The 8,657-nt window shown below is 48.4% G+C and overlaps 1 protein-coding gene across 1 annotated transcript; it reads right to left on the bottom strand.

The window, feature by feature from the left end:
* Nucleotides 1-6,147: 6,147 nt before the first annotated feature.
* Nucleotides 6,148-8,454, bottom strand: LOC146758100 (olfactory receptor 14A16-like). Its single transcript, XM_085518671.1, has 2 exons — nucleotides 8,186-8,454; nucleotides 6,148-7,136 (listed from the first exon to the last, which is right to left on the bottom strand). The coding sequence occupies exon 2, from the start codon at nucleotides 7,111-7,113 to the stop codon at nucleotides 6,148-6,150; it is 966 nt and encodes a 321-aa protein (XP_085374797.1). The 5' UTR covers nucleotides 7,114-7,136; nucleotides 8,186-8,454.
* Nucleotides 8,455-8,657: the final 203 nt, after the last annotated feature.

The following is an 8,657-nucleotide window of genomic DNA, read 5'->3' as shown; positions in this document are numbered from 1 at the left end:
AAAAAAAAAAAAAAAGAGGACCAAACATGGGAATTCCTGCCCTTTGTTCATTTTCCTACTGTTAGGGTAGGAATGACCGGAGAAATGGGAGACAAGCTGTATATATTAACATAGCACTGAGACTGCTGTGCTGTAGCTTTGGAGATGAGTAGGTTTGTGAGCAGTATCCTTGTGTTCCATCATCGTTTCCTGGCTCGATGGACAGAATGAACATCAGCTTTGCTTATCCCATTAAGGTTTGAACTGCCTCCTCTGCAGCCAGAGCTCCAGCAGAGCAGAGCTGCATCTCTCCAGGCATGAGCTCATTTCCTTCTGCAGCACACGGTCTGAGAGCGGCTGCTCAGGGCTGTGGACAACACATTCTGTGCGGCTGAAAAACTTGCTGAATTTCTTTTAATGAGACTCCATCATTAGGACACTTGTCTCTCTCTCAGAGAGATGTCCTTCCAAGCTGTGAGCTGCCCTGTAGGATGCAAATCTTTGCCTTAGCATCTCTCTGTTACCTGAAAGCCCAGGGAGATGATGTGGTGAGATGCTAAGAGGCATGTCACATTCTACAAGTAAATCTGAGCACTCCTGCCACTTTACAGTGTACCCACCTGGGTGGCTCAGGATCACCTTCTCCAGAGCCCACGGGCAGAGGTCTCTCCTCTTCCATCCACATTCCAACTCATGACAACAATCTTAGGCTGTGGATCTGAACCAATATTACCCTCAGAGGAAGAGAACGGATAGGATTATACGGCAGGAGGAAGGTCACCAAGGAACAGTACAGGTTTGTGCTAAGAGAACTCTCACCTAACTTGACTTTCTTTCTCCTGGAGTGATTCCTCATGTCCAGGATCAGTAGATGCCCAACAGCAGCTCCATCAGTGAGTTCCTCCTGCTGCCGTTGGCAGACACACGGCAGCTGCAACTCCTGAACTTCTGTCTCTTCCTGGACATCTACCTGGCTGCCCTCCTGAGCAACGGCCTCATCAGCACAGCCGTAGCCTGCGACCGCCGCCTGCACACCCCCATGTACTTCTTCCTCCTCAACCTGGCCCTCCTCGACCTGGGCTGCATCTCCCCAAAGCCATGGCCAACACCCTCTGGGACAAAAGGGCCATCTCCTACGCAGGATGTGCTGCACAGGTCTTTTTCATTTTCTTCTTCCTCTCAGTGGAGTATTCCCTTCTCACCATCATGTCCTATGACCGCTACGTTGCCATCTGCAAGCCCCTGCACTACAGAACCTTGATGGACAGCAGAGCTTGTGCCACTATGGCAGCAGCTGCCTGGGGCGCTGGGGCTCTCAATTCCCTACTGCACACTGCCAGTATGTTTTCACTGCCTCTCTGCCATGGGAATATTTTGAACCAGTTTTTCTGTGAAATCCCCCAGATCCTCAAGCTCTCCTGCTCAGCCTCCTACCTCAGGGAAGTTGCGCTTATCATTTTTATTGTCTGTTTAGTCCTTGGGTGCTTTGTTTTCATAGTTGTGTCCTATGTACAGATCATCCTTGCCGTGATGAGGATGCCCTCTGAGCATGGACGGCACAAAGCCTTCTCCACGTGCCTCCCTCACCTGGTTGTGGTTTCCCTAATACTCAGTACTGCCTTTTTTGCCCACCTGAAGCCTCCCTCCATCTCCTCCCCCTCTATGGACCTGATGGTGGCAGTTCTGTACTCCGTGGTACCTCCAGCAGTGAACCCCCTCATCTACAGCATGAGAAACCAGGAAGTCAAGGATGCAGTGAAAAAAGTGATGATCAAATGTGTTTCAAAAACACTGAGCTGCCTATCTTTTGGAATTCATGGTATGTAATGCAGGTTTTACTGATGCATGCTCGTGTTGTTTTGTTTTGTTCAGTTTTTATAACTGAAATGTATTAAATCTCATTATTATTTTTTTTAATATTGTAATGTTTTTCACTAAAATATCATTACACATACCAATTCTTCTTCAGCTTGTAACTTTGTAGTGTAGCGCAGACGCACTGTACATAATGAACTAGACTCTCTGTGAACCTTAACAGAATAAAGGATGTGCAGTCACTCTGTCTTTCCTCCTTCTTGTGAGACATTTCTAAAGCTGTTGGGGTTGGATGTTCTCAGAAACACACAGTCCAGCAGGAAGCCCATGGCTGATTGTCAAACTGTCATGGTTTAATAATTTTGTAATTTTGCTATCAGTATTCCACATCATAACATCATATAAAGCATGAATAATTTTACTGAATCTGCTACTTACAGAAGAAAACTACATCTCCCAGAGAACAACACGATAGGTCACGGGACCTGGACTCTATATTAACTCGGTCGCAGACTAGACTGATCTCTGTCTTTCGAGTTCTGGCGTTCAGGGGAGTGTGTGGGAGCCTTCAGCCGTTCGCCTAGATTCACAGTAGGCCTCTCGGTTACGGGACTCATTCTCTCTCATATTTTGTCTGATTCGTTAGCTCAATTTTCAATTATATTATATTATATTTTATTATCCTGTATTTCGATATAGTATTTAGTAAATAAGTGTGCCTCCTTAGATCGTTGCCGCTGTTTTCTTTTCCTAATTAACTTTTTTTCCTTTTGGCCTAGGGCCCCCGCGGGGCCCACGGCCCCCTGTCACGGGTGCAAGTGGATTTTTCGTTCAAACCGTGACACAAACTGTGAGCTGACTTCAGCTTGCAACAGTTGACTGGCCATCCCTGGGCTCCTGGCTGGGGTCTGTGCTTTCAGGCTCACATCTGTCAGTGCCTCTGAGAGGCCAGCAGCTGCAGCTGGTTTGCACGATGATTGTCAGGTTCCCACTTACTCATTCCCTGTGTGACTCTGAACAGGACAAGTTCTTGGATATGAGTTATGAGGTCAGAAGTGTCCAAGCTTCCTTCAGGGTGTCACGGTTTGAACTAAAAATCCACCTGCGTCCGTGACAGGGGCCGTAGGCCCCGGAGGGGCCCTAGGCCGAAAGGAAAAAGTTAATTAGGAAAAGAAAACAGCGGCAACGATCTAAGGAGGCACACTTATTTACTAAATACTATATCGAAATACAGGATAACACAATATAATACAATATAATTGAAAATTGAGCTAACGAATCAAGCAAAATAGGAGAGAGAATGAGTCCCGTAACCGAGAGGCCTACTGTAAATCTAGGCGAACGGCTGAAGGCTCCCACACACTGCCCTGAACGCCAGAACTCGAAAGACGTCAGTCTGTTCTGCGACAGAGTTAATATAGAGTCCAGGTCCCGTGACCTATCGTGTTGTTCCCTGGGAGATGTAGTCTTCTTCTGTAAGTTGCAGATTCAGTAAAATTATTCATGCTTAATATGATGTTATGATGTGGAATACTGATAGCAAAAATTACAAAATTATTAAACCATGACACAGGGCTTCTTCCATTTTGTACACAGAGTTGGTCGCTGCCTCCAGGATGGTCTGTGGCAGAGGAGTCCTGCACAAAGGTCTGATAAAAGTTACCCAGCACCTACAGGAGCCATTCTGGAGCATAGGCTGTTAGGCAGAAAGCTGCCCCTAATGAGATGACTGATATGAGGAGGTCAGGAAAAGGAAACTCTTCCAGCTGGCTGCTCCCCGGGCAATTTCCAAAGTAAACATTCAAGTGTTGTTCTCAGAGCTGACCTACAGCAGCTCTCCTGTTTATGGCAAATGCCCCCTGAAAGCTGTGACCAGCTGGCTGTTCTGTCAGATGAAGCACTTCAAATTGGCATATCGTGTTTCCTTTTAGAATCCTTGAGTTGTTTGTAGTTCTAAGACATTTATCAGCATGTCCAGCCTGGCCTTGATGGCCCCATCTACAAACTTCCAGGTCCCTGTCAGCAAGCATCTCCAATTTGGCCGCATGTCCCCATTTCCCCATATCTCCATGATGTCTCCGTACTACCATGATATACTCATATCCCCATGATGTTCCCGTATCTTCATGTCCCCATATCCCTGTGACCCCTTGTCTTCGAAGTATCTCTATAATTTCATCACTGCCCATGTCCCTATTAGTCTTTTACCTCCCAGTGTCCCCAAATGCTGTGCCACAGTTCCCCAAAGGATCAGCATCACACTGTGCAGCCTCACAGGACTGGACAGGACTCAGTGATGAGTCCTTGGACAAAGCCTTGATATGGGGACAGTGTCATCTCTGGGTGGTCCTGGAGGACAAAAAGTCCATGTGTGCTGAATGCTGGGACCTGGGGGCTTTGGGCTCAATGCCATTGGGATCCCAGCACTCAGTGTTCTTCCTCTGATCCCTGGCTTCCTCCTGTTTCCCTTGGCCAGGGCAATGGATGGCTGCATGCCAGGGCTCAGTCCATGTCATGGGAGTCTGCCAAGCCCAGGGGCATCTGGGGAGTGGGAGGGGCTCTGGAGGATAAATGCAGACCTTGCCTCCTGCAGCCTCACCCAGCTCCCAGAGCACAGAGGAAGATGAAGGCAGCTGTGCTCAGCCTCGTGATGGTCCTCGCTGCCCTGTGCTGCACAGTGGAAGCTCAGGTGAAGCATCCGTGGGGGATGTGGGCTGGGGCTGGAGGTGATTGGCCATTGGGGATCCCCGATGCGAGCATCTCTCTCACGCTCTCTCCTACTCCTCTCCCCACAGCCACTTGTGCAATTGCCGGACTCGGATGTTGCTGTGGTGAGTGTCCAGGCAGCCATGCTGATTGTGCTCAAGGGTGGCCCTCAGGCAGCTCTGCAGGAGTAGGTGGGGTCTGTCCCTGCCTGGCAGAGGCATCCCCTTTCTTCTCCTTTCTTTGGCAACCCAGTTCTCACATCTGTTTCGGTCCCCAATCCCTTGTGTTTCATTTTCCCCCATTCTCTGTTCCTCCCTGATTAGCACCCCCAAGACTCTTGGCACCCCTATTCCCCTCCTTTGGGCCACCCTACCCCTACCCCGTCCCTATACCCAAACACAACACTGGGCTCCTCCATTGGAGAGGCGCACAAAGACCTTGGCAACCCTGAAGTTGGGGGCATGACCATGGCATTGAGTGGATTTATCATATCCCCTATCATACACCAGCCTCTGGTAAGACTGAATGCTTCAAAGGGTTGTTAAAAAAAGTGTTGAAAGCAATGGGAGGTTGAACATTTAAGAATTAAGAACATGGCTAGTTAACACAAGTGGATCTGTCAGTAGAGATGGTGCTACACAATCCAGCTCCCTACATAATGTAGAGGGAGATAAGGTCCCTGCAGTGCATGAAAAGAACATGTTGGGAAAAGCTGTTTGGGTCCTTCCAGCCTCTGGAAAGTGCAAACCTCTCCTTGGAACCATTTTTGCCCAGGGTGCACTTGGTGGGTGATGCAGAAAGGTGGGGATGTTCAATGTGTACTACGAGGGAATGTGATGTTGGGGGATTGAAGACAGTAATTCCATGACTATATATGTATACAGACTTGTGTGTGTAATGCATTTTATTTATTGTTTATTTGTACACAGATATGTTTTCTAAGTATGATATAGTGATATACAATTAAGGGTGGAATGTCATGGTCTTGTAATTTTTCCTATTGGTATTCCACATATCACAGCTAGTAAAACAAGTTTTCCTCCTTAGGTCTTTGCCGCTGCTATGTTTGTTTCCTAGAGCCGAGCTCCCACTTCCCTACCCCTTTCCCTTTTCCCTTCCCATTTGTTTGGGGCCAGGCGGACCACGGGTCTACTGCCCCCTCTGTCATGGACATAGACTAACCTAGATAACTCAATGACAGTGCCAGCAAGGAAAACCAGCCCTGACACAGCCATTCATATTGCTGGCTACTGACTGCTGTCCCAGAGTGCTGCTGTAGAGGCAACAGGACTGTTGTCAGACACACAAGACCTTCAGGCCTGCACAGATGCGAGGACCTGAGAGCACTGTGGCAGTGTAAATGAAGCCAGAATGAAAAGAGCACATTGTGCTGCTGTCTGTGTCTGTACCTCCCCCAGACCCAGACAAGGTAGGAAGAGAGAAGAGCTAAGGAAAAGTCTATTTTTAAAGCTTTTTATTTATTTCTTAACCTATTCAGGCATTCTGGTTCAATGTTTACACAAGCTCTTGGTGTAAGAAAGTGGAAAGTATGTAGGAAAGAAGTAGTGAAATAAATAGCAACATATTTACAGATTAGAGTATTAAACAAAATCAAAAATACAAACAAGAATAAAACATAAAGAAACATCACAGTGAATTGTGTGATGAAGATGTGCAGTTTATGAAAGCTGAAAGTGCGTATTGCAATAACTTCCTGAGAGCCTGCTTGATCTCCCTGTTCCTCATGCTGTAGATAATACGGTTCAGTGTTGGAGGCACCAGTGAGTACAGAAGTGCCACTGTCAGATCCAGAAGTGGGGAGGAAAAGGAGGGGGGCTTCATGTAGGCATAAATGACAGTGCTGACAAATAGGGAGACCACGGCCAGGTGAGGGAGGCACGTGGAGAAGGCTTTGTGCCGTCCCTGCTCAGAGGGCATCATCTGCACAGCAAGGAAGATCTGCACATACGACACCACTATGAAAACAAAGCACCCAAAGGCTAAACTTACACTAAAAATGAGAAACACATCTTCCCTGAGATTTGATTCTGAGCAGGAGAGCTTGAGGATCTGGGGGATTTCACAGAAAAACTGATTCACAACATTCCCATGGCAGAGAGGCAGTGAAAATGTACTGGCAGTGTGCAGCAGGGAATTGAGAACCCCAGTGCCCCAGGCAGCTGCTGCCATAGTGGCACAAGCTCTGCTGTCCATCAAGGTCCCGTAGTGCAGGGGCTTGCAGATGGCAATGTAGCGGTCATAGGACATGATGGTGAGAAGGTAATACTCCGCTGAGAGGAAGAAGAGGAAGAAAAAGAGCTGTGCAGCACATCCTGCGTAGGAGATGGCCCTGGTGTCCCAGAGGGCGTTGGCCATGGCTTTGGGGAGAGTGGTGGAGATGAAGCCCAGGTCGAGGAGGGCCAGGTTGAGGAGGAAGAAGTACATGGGGGTGTGCAGGCAGTGGTCGCAGAGTATGGCTGTGCTGATGAGGCCGTTGCACAGGAGGGCAGCCAGGTAGATGCCCAGGAAGAGCCAGAAGTTCAGGAGCTGCAGGTGCCGTGTGTCTGCCAACGGCAGCAGGAGGAACTCGCTGATGGAACTGCTGTTGGGCATGTGCTGTTCCTGGGCTTGGAGTCCTGTTCAGAGTGCAGAAGATAATGACAAGTCCAGACCATTCTCAGAGACACTCCTTCTGCTATACTATAGATGTTATCCTTTCTGCTTTCTGCTGTATTGTAAAAGATTTTCTTTCCCTTTGCAAAATGTTCATTTAACTCCAGAATTTGAAGTTATTTTCATGAGCTTCGCCATCCCTTAAGTAGCAGAAGTTGAGGGAGCTCTAACTTGCTTCTCCTTTCCTAATCATATCAAAGCCTCCTGGATATTTTCCTGTTTAGCCCAACTGCTTTTCAGGACTCCAGCCCCTATCTCTGTGCACTACAACTTCTCATAGAGAAGTCAGCCTTTTTGCAATATAAGTGAACTATTAATGTCTGCAGAAAAACACAAGAACTGAATGTGACTGTATCCTTTTAGGAAAGAGAGGCTGAATGCACAACTTGTGTGACTGTTCACAAAACAACTGATGGACTGAAGAAATTCCGGGGAGTCTCAGAACTGTGTTTTAAATTTTACAGCCCATATTAGATTCCTGCCTCCAATCCTTTTTCCTTCCCTAGGAACAGGACATGGAAAATCCCTGCCTTGACTCTGCTCTTGCTGAGAACCCTTACAAACATTCTGCTGTGCAGTGGAGCTGTGATCCCCCTGCCCCAGGCAGCAGCTGTGGCAGCACACGCCCTGCCGGGGGGCTCCTTCCCCCCACACCACACGTCTCCCCGCAGCACCCTGGGCAGCTCCCCAGGCAGGCTGAGTGCTGAGCCTGGCAGGCGGCGGAGTCCCATACCTGGCACACAGCCCCTGGGGCACAGGAGGGACCCTGCTCTTCAGGACAGCCCTGGGCACTTGCCTGCAGCCCTGGCTGCACAGCCTGCAGCCATGCTGGGACACGCAGCCCTCAGGGCTGTGTTCTGACGCTGAAGCACAGAAGCCCTCTTTTAAAGCAGAAGTCTTTATCCACAATAAAGAAACATGCAGTTCTTGCAGCCATGTCTTCTATGGGATGTCCCACATTAATATAACCCTCTATTAAAAGCAGCTTCATTACCTACTGCAAGAGACTTACTGTGGCATGATCTGTGTACAATGTTCCAGCAGTGATCTCACAGCTCAATCACACAGTACACATCCTGTAAGCTCACTCCAATTTCTCTCCTCTGCTTCTGTCACCTGCAGGCTGTGCTGTGCACAAGAGCTGCTCCTGGGCACAGCTGTCTCTCTGCAGCTCTGCCCACTTTTATGAGCTCTCTGTGTCCCAGGAGCCCAGCCCAGCTTGGTAGCAGATGATGTCATTTTTATCCTTCCCATTCATGTCCCCTGACACGTCCCTGGGTCTTCAAGGCCAACAGCTCCTGAAAGACAACGGCATCAATGACTGTGCTTTGAAATTTGATGAATTAACCATCCAGTGATAAGTGACTAATTACAGATACCTGGGGCTGAAATGGAATTCAGTTCCCCACGGGCCCACAGGAGATGGGATTCCTCTATTTCTGCTCAGATGTGCACAAGGAGATTCCTGCATGTGAGCTCCTGCT

Source organism: Coturnix japonica, chromosome 17 (assembly GCF_054131305.1).
Source record: "Coturnix japonica strain WE chromosome 17, WE-NBRP24, whole genome shotgun sequence".
Taxonomy (NCBI): domain Eukaryota; kingdom Metazoa; phylum Chordata; class Aves; order Galliformes; family Phasianidae; genus Coturnix; species Coturnix japonica.
This window is presented reverse-complemented; position numbering and strand designations above follow the sequence as displayed.

Bases quoted from the DNA above. Each gene is read 5' to 3' on its own strand.
- LOC146758100 (XM_085518671.1), bottom strand. From the start codon at position 7,113: ATGCCCAACAGCAGTTCCATCAGCGAGTTCCTCCTGCTGCCGTTGGCA.